Raw genomic sequence first — 20,259 nt, forward strand, 5'->3', positions numbered from 1 at the left:
TTCACCCATCTGAAGCGCGCTCTCACATCTGAACCGGTCCTACGCCATTTTGATGAAGCTGCTCCTACCCTCCTGCATACGGATGCTAGTGGTCACGGAATTGGTGGCATTCTCCTACAGCGAGACGACACTTTAGGCGAGAGGGTCGTCGCATACGCAAGTCGCGTTCTGACAAACGCCGAAAAGAATTACACCATCACGGAGCAGGAATGTCTAGCTATCATTTGGTCTGTGCAGAAGTTTCGACCTTATCTTCACGGCCGCCACTTTACGATCGTTACAGACCATCATGCATTATGCTGGCTTTCGACGCTGAAGAACTTGTCTGGACGACTTGGTCGGTGGATTCTTCGTTTGCAAGAATACGACTTTACCATTACCTACAAGTGCGGGAAAAAACACCAAGATGCAGACGCGCTTTCTCGCTGTCCGCTTCCTACGACACCATGCAATGGAGCTCCAACTACCATCCGTGACAAGCTTTCGCTCGATCCCTCCTCAGATGCTTTCTTGTTGGCCACTGTCGACGAGATGCCTCCACACGACAACAAATCCTTCCAATTTCATCAACTTGCCGACTCTTACTGTCGGCGCATCATAGACTACCTTCAAGGAGCTTCGCGCCCGCCTAACGCCCGCCTTCGTCGGCAGCTGACGCAATTTAAGATTGAAAACCGCGTCCTATACCGTCATGTCTATCACCCTGACGGTCAACGCTGGGTTCCTGTCCTGCCACGCTCTCTACGTGCTCATGTCCTGCAGGCTTCTCACGACGACATGACTGCTGGTCACCTTGGTTTCCAGAAAACCTATGACCGCATCAAAGGGCGCTTCTACTGGCCTGGATTGTCCGCCAGTGTAGCGAGGTATGTCGCTTCCTGCGCTTTATGTCAGCGTCGAAAGCTCCCTACATCAGCTCCAAACGGACAACTGCAACCGCTTCCTTCTCCGTCGCAACCATTTGAGGTCGTTGGAGTTGACCTATATGGCCCTCTTCCTGTGACTCTCACCGGTAAACGATGGATTGTGACAGCCGTTGATCACTTGACACGCTACGCCGAAACAACTTGTGTGAGTTCTGCCTCGGCCTCTGAAGTTGCTGCATTCATACTTCAATCCTTAATACTGCGTCACGGTGCTCCTCGCGTCCTCCTGAGCGACCGTGGAAAAGCATTCCTCTCGCAACTACTAGACGAAGTACTCAGAGCCTCCGGAACCACCCACAAGACTACCTCCAGTTACCATCCGCAAACCAACGGCCTCACAGAGCGATTTCATCGCACGCTGTCTGACATGTTAGCCATGTACATTGACCCGGATCACAGAAACTGGGACGCAATTTTACCATTCGTTACCTTTGCATATAATACCGCCGTTCAACGCACGACCGGTTACTCGCCATACTACCTTGTCTATGGTCGTTCGCCCTCTACCTGTCTTGACGTCTCTTTCTTCGCGCCAACTGTCCATCAATGTCCTTCCTCCTGCGAAGAATATGTGTCCCGCATTCTGCGTTGTCGCCAGCTCGCCCGCCTCAACATCGAAGCACGGCAACAGGACCGCAAGCAGCATTACGACGCCTCTCATCGCGTCGTGTGCTTCCGCCCTGGCGAGGAAGTGCTTCTCCGGACACCAGTTCGTACTCCTGGCTTGTGTGACAAGTTTCAGCTTCGCTTCATCGGCCCCTACAGAGTCTTGGAGCAGACTTCTCCAGTGAACTATCGCGTGGAACCAGTTATTGTTCCAAATGACCGCCGCTGCCGCGCCGCTGAGATTGTCCACGTTTCCCGTATGAAGCCTTTCACGAGACGTTCACCGCCCCTTTGAATTGCGGCCAGGATGGCCGCTCTCGCGCGAGGGGACATTAGTGTGGGAATTTATAAGCTATATTCTGTCATCTGTACACGATCATCATCATATGGGGTTCATATGGGGTTCTTCTTCATCATCGCTTGTGGGGCTGGTTCTCGTGTGTGCCCCGTGCTGTGGGCTTGGTCGGTTCGCCGAATCTTTTGACGCGGAATAAACGCCGTGATTACTGCTGCGTCACAATATATATATATATATACATATATATATATTATCAGCCTGGTTACCCTTACTGCAGGGCAAAGGCCGCTCCCGTACTTCTCCAACTTCCCCGGTCATGTACTAATTGTGGCCGTGTTGTGCCTGCAAACTTCTTAATCTCATCCGCCCACCTAACTTTCTGCCGCCCTCTGCTACGCTTCCCTTCCCTTGGAATCCATCCCGTAACTCTTAATGACCATCCGTTATCTTCCCTCCTCATTACGTGTCCTGCCCATGCCCATCTCTTTTTCTTGATTTCAACTAAGATACAATTAACTCGCGTTTGTTCCCTCACCCAATCTGCCCTTTTCTTATCCCTTAACATTACACCTATCATTCTTCTTTCCATAGCTCGTTGCGTCGTCCTCAATTTAAGTAGAACCCTTTTCGTAAGCCTCCAGGTTTCTGCGCCGTACGTGAGTACTGGTAAGACACAGCTGTTATAAACTTTTCTCTTGAGGGATAATGGCAATCTACTGTTCATGATCTGAGAATGCCTGCCAAACGCACCCCAGCCCATTCTTATTCTTCTGATTATTTCAGTCTCATGATCCGGATCCGCAGTCACTACCTGTCCTAAGTAGATGTATTCCCTTACCACTTCCAGTGCCTCACTACCTATCGTAAACTGCTGTTCCCTTCCGAGACTGTTAAACATTAATTTAGTTTTCTGCAGATTAATTTTTAGACCCACCCTTCGGCTTTGCCTCTCCAGGTCAGTGAGCATGCATTGCAATTGGTCCCCTGAGTTACTAAGCAAGGCAATATCATTAGCGAATCGCAAGTTACTAAGGTATTCTCCATTACCTGTTATCCCCAATTCTTCCTCCCAATCCAGGTCTCTTAATACCTCCTGTAAACACGCTGTGAATAGCATTGGAGAGGTCGTATCTCCCTGTCTGACGCCATTCTTTATTGGGATTTTCTTGCTTTCTTTATGGAGGACTACGGAGGCTGTGGAGTCGCTATAGATATCTTTCAGTATTTTTACATACGGCTCGTCTACGCCCTGATTCCGCAATGCCTCCGTGACTGCTGAGGTTTCGACTGAATCAAACGCTTTCTCGTAATCAATGAAAGCTATATATAAAGATTGGTTATATTCCACACATTTTTCTATTGAGAGTGTGAATTTGGTCTATTGTCGAGTAGCCTCTACGGAATCCTGCCTGGTCGTTTGGTTGACGGAACTCTAAGGTGTTCCTGATTCTATTTGCAATTACCTTAGTAAATACTTTGTAGGCAACGGACAGTAAGCTGATCGGTCTATAATTTTTCGAGTCTTTGGCGTCGCCTTTTATGGATTAGGATTTTGTTAGCGTTTTTCCAAGATTCCGGTACGCTCGAAGTCATGAGGCATTGCGTATACAGGGTAGCCAGTTTCTCTAGAACAATCTGCCCACCATCCTTCAACAAATCTGCTGTTACCTGATCCTCCCCAGCTGCCTTCCCCCTTTGTATATCTCCTAAGGCTTTCTTTACTTCTTCCGGCGTTACCTTTGGGATTTCGAATTCCTCTAGGCTATTCTCTCTTCCGCGATCGTCGTGGGTGCCACTGGTACTATATAAATCTCTGTAGAACTCCTCAGCCACTTGAACTATCTCATCCATATTAGTAACGATATTGCCGGCTTTGTCTCTTAACGCATAGATCTGATTCTTGCCAATTCCTAGTTTCTTCTTCACTGCTTTTAGGCTTCCTCCGTTCCTGAGAGCATGTTCAATTCTATCCATATTATACTTCCTTATGTCAGTTGCCTTACGCTTGGTGATTAACTTCGAAAGTTTTGCCAGTTCTATTCTAGCCGTAGGGTTAGAGGCTTTCATACATTGACGTTTCTTGATCAGGTCTTTCGTCTCCTGCGATAGCTTACTGGTTTCCTGTCTAACGGCGTTACCACCTACTTCTAGTGCGCACTCCTTAATGATGCCCATGAGATTGTCGTTCATTGCTTCAACACTAAGGTCCTCTTCCTGAGTTAAAGCCGAATACCTGTTCTGTAGCTTGATCTGGAATTCGCCTATTTTCCCTCTTACCGCTAACTCATTTATCGGCGTCTTATGTACCAGTTTCTTCCGTTCCTCCTCAGGTCTAGGCTAATTCGAGTGCTTAACATCCTATGGTCTCTGCAGCGCACCTTGCTGAGCACGTCCACATCTTGTATGATGCCAGGGATGGCACATATATATATATATATATATATATATATATATATATATATGTGTGTGTGTGTGTGTGTGTGTGTGTGTGTGTGTGTGTGTGTGTGTGTGTGTGTGTGTGTGTGTGTGTGTGTGTGTGTTGTTAAAAGGTTCGGCGCTAAAGAAATGAATGGGGCGGGGCCGCCAGCCAAAAGTAAGGTCCTCGTGTCTCCCTTCGTTTCTAACTCTCCTTCCTTTACTCTGTGTGTGCGAACACGCCGTTACAGTGTATGTTAAGCCAAATGCTCACAAAAACAAAATATCTGTTATCGCAACACATCAACCATTGGTCCAGTAAATTAGGCGCGAACACAAGTGCCAAAGCGCTGTTCACGAATTTGAGCCGTCCCTCAATGCATCGATTCTATCATCATTACTTCCGTTCTCGTTGTTGCAGGGCGTCGAACAGTTCCATCGTGGACAAGGTGCTCGGTTCGCTGAAGTTGCTGCAGGCGAAGAACATCGTGCACTACGGCTCCCTCAATGTCATCGACAGAATCGCCACCCTTGGAAAACTCGTAACGGGAGCTGTAGCTCTGGTCAAGGTACAGCGTGCTTAACGCAAAAGGCCGCAGGCGAATGGCATTAGAAATAATGCGAAGAAAAAATATGACCAAAAACGATTTCGCGATATGCTGAAGATAGCAATTCTAAGAATTGTCTGCGAATGCCTAAGCACTCCCTGGCTCGGCTGCTTCTTCACTTTTGCTTACTTATTTAGCTAGCTTATGCATGTGCACTTATTGGTACAAGTCATCTACTGTCACACAATTACAAAGAGAACATGTGTTAACCAATTGTGCATTTAATTTGGAGATCAACTGAGCTGGAATGCAATCACAACCGTTTTTATGCGAAGCATATTACGAGGGCTCAACCCAGCTCCTCAGGCGCGGCGGTGACCATGAAATCACGTGACACCGTGACGTCACGACAGAGGAGAAGTGGCTTTGGCTCAACTCTTGCAAGACGGGCTGGGTGGGAATCGAACCAGGGTCTCCGGAGTGTGGGACGGAGACGCTACCACTGAGCCACGAGTACAACGCTTCAAAGCGGTACAAAAGCGCCTCTAGTGAATGCGGTGTTGCCTTAGAAACGCGCTGTTTCTAAGGCATGCGTCTCTTGCTCAGGCGCACATTTCGTTGCCGCGCCGAACGCTGCTTTGCTCGACGCTCACCGCGTCCAATGCGGGGCGCGTAGTCGCTGCCCTGTAGCCCATTGTCTTACACCCCTTGGCGGGTCGACGGGAACGCTGTCGCGTTCCACTCTTGAAGGCGAAGAAGTAATGCATGAGTTGTTTCTTCGTCTAGCCGAACCAAATATAGCCAAGCAACAGCAGTTCACCAGGCTAAACAGTGGTTCAACAACTAAAATAAAGGCTAGTATGCTTCGCATCCTGGGCTTAACCTTACCTAAGCCACAGCCATTTTTTTTATTGACACATCATTTTTCTTTTGCGATTTACCTTTTTACAGCGAAGCTGTCTATGGGTAGAGTCTGGTGGATCGCGTCCGCGCGTAGACCAGTAATTTTTATACGTGTGCCTATCCTGAATGCAGTACAATGCCGGGCCGACCCACGGCGGAAGTGAATTAGGCATTAAGCTCTCCCCATACGAGGGCTGATCACGAAGGTAGGGCAATGCAGGGCCGACCCGTGGAGGAGTTGAAGCAGGTGTTACGCACTCCCCATACGTGGGCTGATCCCAAAGGTAGTGCAATGCTGGGACCACCCGTGGCGGATGTGAAGCTGGCGTTAAGCACTCACGATACGAGGGCCGATGCTGAGGGTAGTGCAATGCCGCGCCAACCTGCGGCGAAAGTGAATTAGACGTTAAGCACTGACGATACGTGGGCCGATTCCACAGGTAGTGCAATACCGGGCCGAACCGCGGGGGAGGAGAAGCAGGCGTTAAGCATTCACCATACGTGGGCCGATCCCACAGGGAGTGCAATGCCGGGCCGACCCGTGGCGGAGGAGAAGCAGGCGTTAAGCATTCACCATACGTGGACCGATCCCCCAGGCAGTGAAATGCTGGGCCCATCCGTGACGGAGGTGAAGCCTGCGTTAAGCACTCACGATACGTCGGCCGATATAGCAGGTAGTGCGATGCCGAGCCGACCTGCGGCGGAGGTGAAGCAGGCGTGAAGTTCTCCCCATACGTGGTGCTATACCGTGGTGCGATACGGCGCACTTCGCCATTAGGGGCCCACAAACACAGCTTCGCTGATCATCCTTCCTTACAGAGTGAAAAGGCACTGGGTTTGGAGTGACAGCGTTAAGGACACTCGCTGCGAAAAATCCGATGTCGCCGTCGGACGTCGATGGTCTCGAAATTATTCCGGACCTCAACCACCGAGGCCCTCCACGTGGCGCGGATGCGTTACCGAACTAATTCAGTTCCTCAAATTCTGTTTCGAGTAAGGTCAAACACAAACCTCTTTTCCCAGCGGCGCCGCCCGCTCGGTTCCTCTAAACACCACCATCGCGCTTGGCTTGGCTCCTTGCATCCGCGAGAAAGTGGCGGTTGCCGGGAAGCCTGACAAGCAGTCGGGGATCTCTGAAATTAATGGCGTTCCACTTTTGAAGGCGAAACTTAAGCTTACTCAAAATTTTGTTCCTAATGCTACCAATCACCTACTATTGCATGATTATAAAGATTACATCTCTAAACTTGCACAATTATCTATTTATTCTGCGGATACCAGGCGTCAGGGGACAGACAGGTTTTGCTGGTGCACTCACCAGTGAATGCTTCTGCATTAAAAATATTTTACTAGGAATTTTTCTTCCCTTTAATTCATTTGTCCCCACCAACCGGGCAGATATCTGCCGAATGTTTAGCATTGAAATGGCGTTTCGCTGCAGGAACTCAAGCGGGTCCAACAGGGCGACGCAAATAAGAGAACCGTAATCGCCATCGGCGGGATCGGTTACAGCAGCGACCCCGCCTGGAGTATGTACAAGGATTCCATCAAGCAAGCCGCGGAGGTGGGGTCCGGGATCGACACCGTGATCGCCATTTCATCGGTCAGCGGCTGGCTCGAGGAGATGTCCAAGTGCAAAACCGTGCCCCCGGCCGTCATCACGGCCTCCAACAAGGACTATCCATCTCTGGTACACGAGTGATATTCTTGTGCTAAATGCGTCCGCAGATGTCGATTAGTGTATTCGGACTATAACGTCGTCATGACGCTCCTCTTCAGGCTAAGTTGCCTAACCACACTCGAACCCACCACCTTACCGGGGCCGGAAATTTGGTCCTCAGAACTAAAACCTACTTGATCCGCATTCTTAGAACGTGTCTGACCCCGAACTGAACCTGAACCGACGTGGAATAAATGACACAAGAATGGCTCCCGCGTAGGTAACGCACTGTTCGAGCATATTTAGCTGTACAGAGTCGACAAATACCCACTAGGCTAAACTAGACAGCTTTCCGTGGACAGTCGACGTGCCATATTAGTAGCCGGCTCACAACATGGTTTGTGTGCCTAAGTCAGAGACACATTTCAAAGCATCGGGAACCTCGGCCGAGCTCCGCCACATTTCTTGCGCGCCGAGTGGCCCGAACGATGTCTCAGTTATGGTTGGAACATAGCGGTTAATTCGTTAACTCGGTCACTTCAGAGAAGAGCCGCACATATTGAAAAATAAGTCTGCCGGCAGAACCTAGCAAACCCTTCAGTCGCGGGCTGACGTCACCAGAAAAAGTGCAGTCTAAAGGCACGTGGTAATCCAATCAGAGGGCCGCTACCTTGTAACTCTTCCATCCATTACCACAGTGCACGCTGCAGCCTGCATGTCCTGGAAAGTGAAGTCGAAAAGTGTATATGATATGCCAGCTCTGGTATCGCGTTAATAACCCTAATTTGCGCAGAGTGTCCAGCATAAACTGGTATTTGCCTTCTGCTAGCCTGTCATACATGTTTTGTGTTTTAAAAAGAGCCTTGTGTGTGGGTACTCTCAATGCGACCGTTCCACTGTACCAGAATTATTTCCTTGTGGTAATTAAACACGTTTGCAATACCGCTTTTCTCTAGGACTTCGCCCCCGACATTGGATTCAGTACATGAGGCGCGGGCCTCATGACTCATGCCTAAAGGTGCCTAATTTTGTGTACGATTTTGTTTAGATCTGTTCTGCCGCAACAAATAGGGCAGAAGGCAATAGTACGTTGTAGGGACTCTCAGATTTAGGAAATTACAAAATGTTACTGGTCTTCATTGTCATTTAATATCTGATAGCACTAAAACTCCAGCAAAAATACAATATTACCCAACGCCAAACAACGGCCAGCGACCCTAACAGACCAGTAAACTGTGAACAACGTTGGGCTGCAGATAGATTGTTCTTTCGTCTTCGTCTTACGCAATGATGTTCCTTTGCGTTGTTTGGAGAACAAAGGCGAAGCTCAGAGTAGAGTTCTGCTCATTTGCCCTTGTGACAACTAGTATCGTCAGTATTGCCACCCCGTAATTGTTCTGGTAATTGGCTAGATGCTGAATTTCTCTCCGAAAACTTTCGCCAATGTGAGCGAATTCGAGCAAGTCATACATCAAGGACGAAGCTATATAAAACGATTCTCCCTGTCCTAGAAAACCTTATTTATCTGGTATGTCATTGCCCGATATCTACCCAAAACTTTGCGAACCCGTCACTATAGCCGGTGCATTTACATCTGTATATCCGATTATTCTTATAACGTCCTAGTCCCAACACTTATATGCATTTTGCTATACCAGATTCCTCCTGCTGCAAGCGCTGTTGACTCTACCGACACCGGTGTCCACCTGCCCGTATATAGCAACGCCCTGGTCATTCGGCGACTTCGGGGTTCCAACGCAAGCTGCGTTACAAGCCGATATTCTCGCTGACATTTGATATCGCGAGATATCGATATCATATCTGGTAGATACCTTGCTGATATATTCGATACGACGCCGGTACAAGTCACCGCTGCCACACGAAAACCGCTGTGGAGCTCTCCTTCGCAGCTTCAGGTGTTTAACCGCTTTGCCTTGAGACACTGACAAATGGTGCGGCGACCCACTCCAGCGTCTCTTATGAATCGCGTACGCTTCACAAGTTCCACGCACGTGCTGGTCACAACATCTCCCTACTATGCGCTCTTGACAAGAAATACTCGTGAGTCTAAATCACACATCCCAAATATCTCGCAGTAAAGGAAGCCAATATCGAATGGTATGCGTGAGTGCCCTCCAAGAGCTGGGAGAGATTGCAGTAGCCGTAAACACGTAATGGCCGCCGTGTTATGGACATCACTTATTAACGAGCAATCGCACGAGCTGTAATGCATAGTCAAATTACTACCTGCTGTCACTTTTGTTAAATTGGCACGTTCGCACTGTCGGTCATGAAGGGAGTGCGGACACTTTAGGTGAAGATCATGGCCCTCGAAAAGCAAGTAAAATTACGAGCAAACATCTTGGTGTGCTAAATGACTTAACACAATGGATTTTACACCAGTTTCGGTATCATTTCCCAAGAGCGGTATGTGTGTCACCACGTCATCACGCAGAAGGTTGTCACGTGGGGGCAGTAGCTCGCGACCATCTGGCACTCACTCCTGCTCGCTCCGTTGTATGTTGCAGATCGGGCATCGGCGCGCGCAATCAGTGACAGCCTAGCAGACGACCGAGAGACAGAGTGAGTTCGAAATGCGGTAATGCCTGACTACCGCGTGCTCGCCTTTTGCGGGATGACGATGTGGAACTTAAAGACCTCCTGGCGTAAATAAACTGTGGTGCTAAATTATTTGGAACTTTCCGAGCTTTGCGTGTACATTTTCTTGGGTTCCGAGCTCCAGGACTTCGATTTAGGGCGAAAAATGAAACGTCGAACATGTTCAATCTGTAGCGCTGTAATTGCAGACTGCGCGAACACACCAATACGTGGTCTATAAATCGTGGCGGCCGTGATGCGTAACTAGTACTGCAAATACTTCCAGCGCATTTAGTTGAAAAAGAAATCGCCTTCGAGATATGGCTTTGATTATCCGACGAAACCATCGCTGGGGCGTGGAGTCGGGCATGATTTCGAAATTTGGCTTTTCATTACGACACGTGTAAGGTCGTTCACCATTCTTTGATCAAAGGAGCGTGCAGAATAAATATCGTGGCCACTGCGCGCACGAAATTTGTCAGGCATGCGTGATTCACACGGGACGGGGGTGTGCGTCGGTGCACCATTTGTTGGTGTGTCACAGCAAAGCGGTTAACGAGAGAGTTCCACGAAGATTTTAGCGGAGCGGTGGTGTATGATTGCATGGTCGTTATCGAATGTTAGCCATGCCTGTGAAACACGTCGTTGGGCTATTTTGTGCATTGTCTTTAAGAAAAAGTACAGCCAATAAAATACGCACGCAGGCAACATGCAAGAAGACAGGTAAGAGGCTGGTCAGCCACCATCGCAGCCTGTGTAGGAGCCCCGAAGCAACCACACAATGCCATCGCTAAAGCATGCAAGAACATCTGTGTGAGTGTTTAGAAGTACTGTGCTCGGATAACTATTTGGCGCTGCGAAGTAAGCGCGCTTAATATGGTGATGTGTTCGCAAGATCTTCCATAGATTTCGAATGCTGCCAAACTAAACCAACTTTACTTTCCAGGGTTGTAAAATCTTCGTTATACACCTTCAATGTCTTCTTTGTATGACTTGCATTTGGACACTTCTGCAAAGGTTTCTTGAGAGAGAAATTCTAAGTATATAAAGTGTTAGTTTCTACAAGGAGGTACTATTCATCACTGTAGATTGTCCCTTTTTCAGTTGGATTTTTGGTTGTTTTCATGTCTTTACAAGCTTCTGTTCTCCGTCCCTTTCAGTGGGTTTACTTGGGTTAAATTTCTTATTCTTCAGCCGCGTTTACCTAATGACTTGGGGCACACTGCCGGAGCAACTCAGTGTCTTGGTTTTGTACCTTCAAGCATGTATCTGCGTCCGCTGTGTCTTCGAATAAGCATCAGCTGATAGCGCATCTGTTGAGCTTGTATATTGTGGTCTGTCGTTTGGGCTAAGGGCCATTCGGAGAAAGCACCTACTAGCCTACTTCCAAACTATCGTGAGTTTTGATGATGTAACCAGTGCAACAGGGGGCACAGAACACAAAAAAATGGCGATAACGACAAGGTTGCAGCATCGTGAAATACCAACTAGCCCGCTCTCACGCCTTCTGAAATTTCGAAACTGTTCCTCGTGACGGGGACGCAAATGAATAATACTGCTACACGAGTGTGGTATTTGATTGTTTCAACGAGGCGCGTGGGCGCCATCGCTCGAGAAAACAGGAGGAAGAACGAGCTGGGCTCGCGCTGTGAATCTAACCGGTCAGTGCCGCAACCGCTGTTATAAATATAACCTGTAAATAGTTGCTCGTCATACTGACTCGTCCTTCGCGTAACATTGCGGCGGAGCTTGGTCCTCGCAACGGAGCCTCGAAGCAACCGCACCATCATAATCTCAGCCATGGCTTCCGACGGAACCACCCCGTCGCCACCTACACCTGCGGCGGACAACCACAACGCACGTTACGGTTCCTAGCCTCCATGATCCTGGAACATTCTCCGCCCAAAATGACATTGACGTCGACGAATGGCTCCGCATGTATGAGCGCGTTAACCAAAACCACCACTGGGACCCTACCACATGCTTGCCAATGTGATCGCTTAACTGGACGAAACACCGCGTGTCTGGTTTCGCACCCATGAGATCGACCTCTCCAGCTGAGAGATTTTCAAAGAACGGCTTCGCGACCTATTTTAAAACCCGTCAGGTCGCCAACAGGCTGCGCGAAGAGAGCTTGCCGCCCGCGTCCAGTCGTCGACCGAATCGTAGGTCTCCTACATAGAGGAAGTGCTCGCGTTTTGCCGGAAAGTCGATGAGCACATCACCGAGTATGACAATGTGAGCCATATCCAAATAGGCATCGCGGACAACGCCTTGGATTCGCTCGTCTATAACGGCGTTCCTACCATCGACGCCATCCTAAAGGAATGCCGCCGCTTCGACGTAGCCGAAAGCCTCCGTGGCGTCCCACAGTCTTCCCGGCTCCCGAACACCCCTGCCATGTCCTCTTGCTCCGCTTTTACCGCCGCAATACCATTTCAAGAGAACGTCACACGTATCGTTCGCCGTGAGATTCAAGCGGCGAGTCCGGCCCGCCTTCATCCACGACCCCCGGACGGTACCTCTCACCAAGCCGCCTATTGTCTATTGGATTGTCTATTTCCATGCAATCCTCCTGAGTGGCGAACCCCAGACGACGAACGATCTGCTTGCGCTGTCACCACTTTCGTCATGTATGCCGCCACTGCTGCACCATCTGGATGCCGCTATACTGGAGCTCATTCCCTGCTTCTCGCCCATACACTGACGCTCGCCTTTATTCAACTCGCCGTTGGTAGCCTACTTCCGATGCCACTTACAGCCGCTCCTCCGTGCGATCGCCGTCGCCTGGGCGCAGTCGCTCCGCGTCACCCCAGCCTCGCCACTTTTCCTCGCCAAACCGACGGACGGAAAACTAGGCCGTGCTGCTCTTGGAGGTTGTGCTGCAGCTCATTCGTCCTGTCCAAATCCTCCGTTGACGCTCCTCAGCAACATGAACTTAATTGAAGTTGACGTAGATGGTGTTCCGTTGACGGCATTATATGATACTGGCGGCGAAGTGCCCTTAATGATCGCTAACCTATGTCGTCACCTCGAAAAAGATCTAACACCTGCCATCACTAGATCCATACGTGTCGCCAATGGCGCCACTGTTGCCATCAGTGGTATGTGCACTGCTCGAATAGGAATTGCTGGCCGCCAAGTTCCAGTCCTGTTCACCATGCTGACCAGTTGCTCTCATGACCTAATCTTCGGGCTCGACTTTCTGACGACGCATTCTGCTCTCATCGACCGTTCCACCGGTACGCTGTGCCTCGAGCATCCTCTTCTATCATACGTTCATCCCGAACAACCGAACACCCTCTGCACTACAGCGTTTGTTCGCTTGCCTCCAAAAGCCCTAACCTTCGTTGAATTGGCCTCAACAGCAACTGTGCCTGATGGCGACTATGTCGTCGCACCTATTCGTGATGTCCTCCTGGCGCGCGACATCTTTGTGCCACACTCCATCGAAACCCTTGCCGCTAATCGTATGTGTCTCTCCGTTATCAATTTTGGCTTGACGAAGCAAGTGTTACCTGGAAGCATAGTGGTGGCCACGCTCCGGTCAATGACTGACGACCACGTTACTGCTTTTGCAGGCCAACACGTCTCCAGATCCTCCTGGTTACCCGCAGGATACCTTGAATCACGACGGACCATTACGTTCCATGGTCGCTCCGGACATCGCACCTGACGAAGCAGCCGGCCTATATCGCCTTTTGCTTTCCTACCGCGACACATTTGACACTGACAATCGGCCGCTTGGTCAGACGTCCCTTTTTAAGCATCGGATAAACACTGGTGATGCTGTTCCCATTCACGGCTGGCCGTACTGCGTGTGCATAGCAGAGAGGCAAGTTATTCAGCAGGAAGTAAAAAAGATGCTCGCCAGAGGCATTGTTAAGCCCTCGTCATGTCCTTAGGCGTCGACGGTCATGCTCCCCGAAAAGAAAAATAGCAGGTGGCATTTCTGCGTTGATTACAGCAACCTAAACCGAATTATTGAAATGGACGTTTACCCTTTACCACAAATCAACGACCCTCTTGATTGTCTTCACGGTGGCAAATATTTTTCGTCCATCGTCCTTCGATCTGGTTATTGACAGATTTCCGTCGATGAGCAAGACCAAGAAAAGACCGCTTTCGCCACTCTAGATGGTCTCTATACTAATTCAAGGTTATGCCGTTCGGTTTATGCAGTGCCTCAACCACGTTTGAAGGGATGATCGACTCTCTGCTACAAAGTTTCAAATAGTCAACTTTACTTTGTTACCTCGATGACGTCCTTGTGTTCTCTGATACTCAAGGATAGCGCGTCGGAGCTATCCTTGACGTCTTCCGCAAGACTTGGCGCAAATGAATCACATCGAAGTGGCACTTCGGACGCCGACAGATTACAGTGCTAGGCCATCTTGTGGATGCTTCCGGAGTACAACCCGAGCCGGAGAACGTTCGAGCAGTAACGGCTTTACCTGCATCTCAGCCTGTCAAAGATATCCAGAGTTTTGTGGGGCCCTGTTCTTATTTCCGATGGTTCGTGAAATGTTTCGCAGCAATCGCTTGACCCCTCACTGAATTTCTGAACAAAGACGTGCCTTTTGCGTGTGGTTACCCTCAGGTTGCCGCATTTTCAACCTTATCACGATTCACACCAATCCACCTGTCTTGGCCCACATTGACCCGTCCGAACCTACAGACGTCTGAACCGATGCCAGGGGTTGTGGCATCGGCGCCGTATTATCGCAACGCCAACACGGACACGACCACGTTATAGCCTACGCTAGCCGTCTCCTGACAACTCCAGAGCGCAACTATTCCATTACTGAGCGCGAATGTCTTGCTCTCGTCTGTGCTGTTTCTCTATTCCGCACTTATTTATATGGCAAGCCCTTCTAAGTACTAACATACCATCGTGCGCTCTGTTGGCTTTCGTCGCTCAGAGATCCTATTGGCCGGCTTGGTCGCGGGGCCCTCCCACTACAAGAATATTCCTACACAGTGGCTTACAAGTCGCGACGCCAACACCAGGACGCAGATTGCCTCTCTCGCTACCCAGTCGAAGACGCGACCTCTACGTCTGATACTGACACGGACGCCTGCGTTCTCTCCGTTTTTCCTTTGCTCCATGTGGCCAACGAGCAGTGCCGTGCCCCGTCCTTGCGTATCATCATTGACCGCCTCGAATCGTCACTTGCCGACAGTTCCCTTCGCTTATTCATACTTCAAGATGGCGTACTCTACCGCCCCAACGTTCACACCGACGGCCCTGCATTGCTCCTTGTGATCCCTAAACGCCTCCGCTCGGCTGTTCTCCACGAACTTCAGGACCTTCCTTCTGCCGGTCACCTAGGTGCGTGACGTACCCACAACCGGATCCGCGGACGCATCTTTTGGCCAGGCATTTCTCGGACCGTTCGAAGATACGTAGCTGCATGTGAGAAAGGCCAGCGACGCAAGACAGCATCGACGCTCCCTGCTGGGTACCTTCAACCACACGACATCCCCACGGAACCATTCCTTCGGGTTGGTTAGGACTTACTTGGCCCTTTTCCCCTTTCTACCTCTGGGAACAGGTGGATCGCTGTGGTCACGGATTACGCCACGCGCTATGCCATCACCCGAGCGCTTCCTACAAGCTGCGCCACAGATGTCGCCAATTTTCTTCTACGCGACATGATTTTATTAAATGGAGCTCCGCAACAACTTCTCAAAAATCGTGGCCGGACATTGCTATCAAAAGTTATCGCGGACTACCTGCTGTCCTGTGCCTCGAGGTGCAAGCTATCCACGTCATACCACCCGCAAACAGATGGCCTCACGGACTGTCTCAATCGCACTGCCACAGACATGCTCGCGAAATATCTCTCTTCAGACCACACTGACTGGGACCTCGCTCTACCGCTTGTCACTTTCCTTATAATTCCTCGCGCAAAAACACAGCCGGTTATTCCCAATTTTTCCTTCCGTTCCGCCGAGAACCAGCGCTGCCTCTCGACACAACCCTACCTGTTCACGCGGCACCGACCAGTGAATATGCGCTTGACGCCATCGCCCGCTGTGCCCACGCAACGGGAATTGCCCATCGCCGCCTTCTGAAATCCCAACGGAGTCATAAGCGTTTGTAGAACCGGCGACACCTTGACATGCACTTCCCGCCTGGTTCTTTGGTGCTTCTATGGTCGTCATCGCGTGAGGTAGGCCTGTCAGAAAAACTGCTGTCTCGTTACACAGGCCCATACCGAGTGCTTCGTGCCGTGACTCCCATCACATACGAGATCGCCCCTGACGCGCCATCTGCTTCCCGGTAAAATGATATCGTGCACGTTACCCGACTGAAGCAGTGTCACCCTCCCAGTGATGACATTTAGACGCTCCGGGCCGTCGCTTCTGCCGCCGGGGAATTATGCTATACTCGTGTGGTACTTTATTGTTTGAACGAGGCGCGTGGGCACCATCGCTTGAGAAAAGAGGAGGAAGAACGAACTGGGCTCGCGCTGTAAAAATAACCGGTCAGCGCTGCAACCGCTCTTGTAAATATAACCTCTAAAAAGTTGCTCGTCTTACTGACTCGTACTTCGCGCAACAATACAAATTCACATACGTGCCGGCACATCATCATACACTGAACGATAAACGTCTTTTTTTTTTGTCAAGCTGCAAAATTCAGACACACAAAACAAGACGCTTACGAAGATACTCATCGTTCCTGACTCATTTATTTACTTACTGGTGACCTCCGACAACATTATTTTGCAGAACACACACAGATATCGCGACACAAGAAGAAAACAATATTTGTTTCTGCTGAGAAGTCTTCAATGACTTGGCTTACTTTGTCAGCCAAATTCAACAGGGCCCGCCAAAGGCAGTCCTAACTGGGCTAGTTGGTTGCTTCGGTAACCAACATGCGCAATGTCTTGGACTTTTTGCATTTACACGAAACGTGACCTGGCTTCCCGGGAATGTAGGCACGTAGGCCAACCGTATAGGTCCCTATGAGAACCCTCCAATCGGGATTGCCATTTGGACTAGTGACGTAGCCAATAAATGGCCCGCCGTAAATGTACTCCCTCCCCACCGAAAAAAAAAGTTTGTTTGTTAGTGTGCACTCTTCCCAGCCCCCTCAACCTTTCTCCCGCTTCCCGTGCCCGGACAAATCGGTGCGCCCCCCCCCCTCGAAACATTGTTCTAGCTACACCACGACCATACACAGCAGAGGCTCGTCAGTTTGTTGATGTCAAACGGGATTCCGCCTTGATTAGAGAGTTCTAGAATTGGGGATCCAAGCGGCTTGGGGACCCAGTAAATTGCGGGCCCTAAGTGCGGATGCGCACAGCCCAAGGTGGTTTCGCGTTCTTGCGCTCGCGTTGACCAAGACTCAAAAATAAATAAAAAAATGCGTGGGTCATTAAGCCGTCTTGGGTCGACCTTGCGGCTTTGCTTGGCTTAAAGAAACATACTTAATTCTATAACTAATACCACAGTGGTTAGGTTTATTACACTTACTGTGTGCTCTTTTTGCTCAAAAATACATTCTGCTCGTTTTCACTTGTAAGAAAATCTTTTCTCCTTTCTCGCTTTCAGGCACCATTTGATTTTTCCCACTGCGTTTGACCTCATTTTCGAACTGCTGCTCCTCTAAACCCAAGAGCAGCCCACACAACATGGCTTGGGAACCCAGACTCTTATGTCCCCAATTCTAAAGCTCTATATTATCTAATGCATAAAATATGACGCTATGCGGATCTGAAACAAAAAAAATGGAGGACGCTTAAGCTTCGCCTTCAAGAGTGGAACGCGATAGCATTCAAAGATCCCTGACTACTTCGCCGGCTCCCCGGCGACTGCAGCTTAGGTAAGCCTAATGTCTGCCGGGTAACTCTGGCGGCGAGCGCTATGCTTGAAGACGAGCTTTCTGGTAGAAGAGCGGACTGTTGCGTGAGCCACTATGCGACGGAGGCGAGCGCCATAAGGATGTGTTGCAAGGAACGGGCCACGCCACATTATGGTCTTTGAGATTTGGGGACGCAAATCTGGGATGCCATGGCCATTTTATGAATAGTAGAAACTCTGCAGAGTGGTTCATAGTTTTGCTTAGTTTCCGCATAATAGAGTTTTGTTTTCTCGTATATTCAAATTAGAATCCGACGCTATATCACGTCTGTAGGTTGCGTGTAAGTCGTATTTAACGATTTGTCTACGTACTTCACATTGAGAATTGAATTACTTCCGTAACTTCCTTGCTCCACATGGAGGGCCTGCATGGTTGGGTATGCATGGTTGAAATTCATGTTTCCCGAGAGGATGTCCGACGCTGGACGCCTGCCGCGGGACGCTGACGTCGGATACATTGCGATACGGGGCCCTTAACACTATCGCGTTATTATTTCTTCATAGTTCTTTATCAGACATGGAAGTGAGAGAGTTTTGCCGCCACGGCATGTAAAACCCACTTCATTTTTTAGAGTTTCACAGCAGTCATCACAATTCTCAGTACGTGCATTCTGAAGACTGAAGTGTGCAACCACCGCAACACTCGCAGGAGCGGCACATGGAGCTGGTGAATGAGGCGAGTAACAGCATCTACGGCAACAAGGACGTCTATGTGGGCCTCTCGCTTGAGATGGGTGCCTTGATGTACACCTTTGACGTCAACCAGGCCAGCGCCCTCACTGGCGCACCTCTGTACAAGCAATGCGAGGCGGCGAGCCTTGTGCCGCTGGACATGGTACGAAATCGCCAGTTTTATAAACCTGTAGAGCTTTGCTGCAACGCTATCTCCCGACCGGAGCAACATCCCTGTTTTTTTATAGGATGCTATCGTATCCTACCCGAGGTAATTGAGCGGCCGTTCACGCTAGTGTCTACGAGAGCTGAAAGTGAGGTTGTTCGGCCAACACCAAAATCAGGACGATCGGCCGTCCTTATCGAAATGTGCCCTACCCAACAGTCCTCAGATAGGCCGACATGTGGAGACTTTTTGCTGGGGAATATTGAGTCCGTTGCTGCTGAAATTGTTTGTTTGCCTACTACCGCGGAAGACGGCGCTGTGGCTGATACACACTTCGTAATGGCGAAGCAGCAGTTTTGTGTCTGTCAGTGATTGGCAGCCGGGCCACTCGGGCGTATGTAACAAGGTTTGATGCTTCCCATTCTGGATTCAGCCCTCTCGCCATTTTGCCAGCGTCACTATACCGCCAGTGCCAGGGTCGTTGACGACAGCCCAGCCATGAGCACGAACTTCAGGATAACTCACTAATGGATATTGTAGAATAAAATGGATTTGCATAAACAAAGTACTGTTACACGTTAATCTGTAGCCGCTAAGGCGGCATCTTACTCCCCGTACCTCGTCCCTCTCTAGTGCGTAGCTCAACTTAGCAAGACCCCTCCAGATCAGACGTGGTGGTGAAGCAAAGGATAAAAGGACATGCACTGCCGAAGCCAAATGGGGAACATAATATAGAAACATGGAGGACACTTAAGCTTCGGCTTTAAGAGTGGAACATGATAGCGTTCAAAGGTTCCTGACTGCTTCGCACGCTTCCCTGCAATCGCAGCTTATGTAACCGTAACGTTTACAGGGAAACGCTGACCACGAACGCTACTCAAGGAGGCGAGCTTTCTGGAATAAAAGCTGCCTTCTGCGTGGGCCAATCCCAGAGATTGCGCACAGGCACGCAAGAAAAAATCATTTTGACGTTTCTGTTATTGCTTTGAACTATTAATATTTGTGCCTGAGAATATTTAACACAAAAGGCATGTGCTGTCAGTGTTTTCTTTTGCGACATTTGTTTGTGGGCTGTCATTCACAAAATTTGGAGGAATAAATTTGTCAAGAATGGAAGTCAAAGTATGAGCAACTTTAGTGATTGAACGCTGTGGAATTGTAAATCCCATATACCGCATGTCATATAGCAAGGCGTGGCATATACATATACCTAAACATATGCAGAAATTTCACTCACGGGTCTCTCCGCCAACGTCGACACCCCATTTACGGCGACACGGGACCCTTAACGCTATCGCGTTGAAATGCAGCACTCTTGCAAAAAAAATCGTCATAAGCGCGATTCGTACTGAAGAACTCGCAGCCATGAGCCCAAGGCATGCGCTGTGAACGAAGAGCGAGAATATATCGGAGCATTTATCTGCTGTGGAGCAGCGCTGCTCGCTTAGAAAAGAACGCAGGAAGGCGCATCCTTCGTAGCATCTGTACTCCATTCCATACATAGCAGTCAAGGCTGTGGAGGCAAGAGACTTGTTGCAGTGGCTTCGTCAGCACTTGGATGTAGTTCGATGTTTTCGGACCACAATTGTGCG

The 20,259-nt window shown here is 49.6% G+C and overlaps 2 protein-coding genes across 7 annotated transcripts in view; one reads left to right on the forward strand and one right to left on the reverse strand.

The window, feature by feature from the left end:
- LOC135904734 (ipis-1-like) overlaps positions 1-20,259 on the reverse strand; it is a 196,699-nt gene that overhangs the window by 45,118 nt on the left and 131,322 nt on the right. The gene's annotated exons all lie outside the window — the stretch shown is intronic.
- Positions 1-20,259, forward strand: part of LOC135904733 (uncharacterized) — a 61,149-nt gene that overhangs the window by 31,270 nt on the left and 9,620 nt on the right. For all 4 annotated transcript variants that reach the window (XM_065435671.2, XM_065435672.2, XM_065435675.2 and 1 more), the window contains 3 exons: positions 4,667-4,814; positions 7,138-7,386; positions 18,479-18,664. In XM_065435671.2, coding sequence (XP_065291743.2) covers positions 4,667-4,814; positions 7,138-7,386; positions 18,479-18,664 — 583 coding nt within the window. The remainder of the gene's footprint in view (positions 1-4,666; positions 4,815-7,137; positions 7,387-18,478; positions 18,665-20,259) is intronic.

This window comes from Dermacentor albipictus, chromosome 7 (assembly GCF_038994185.2).
Source record: "Dermacentor albipictus isolate Rhodes 1998 colony chromosome 7, USDA_Dalb.pri_finalv2, whole genome shotgun sequence".
Taxonomy (NCBI): domain Eukaryota; kingdom Metazoa; phylum Arthropoda; class Arachnida; order Ixodida; family Ixodidae; genus Dermacentor; species Dermacentor albipictus.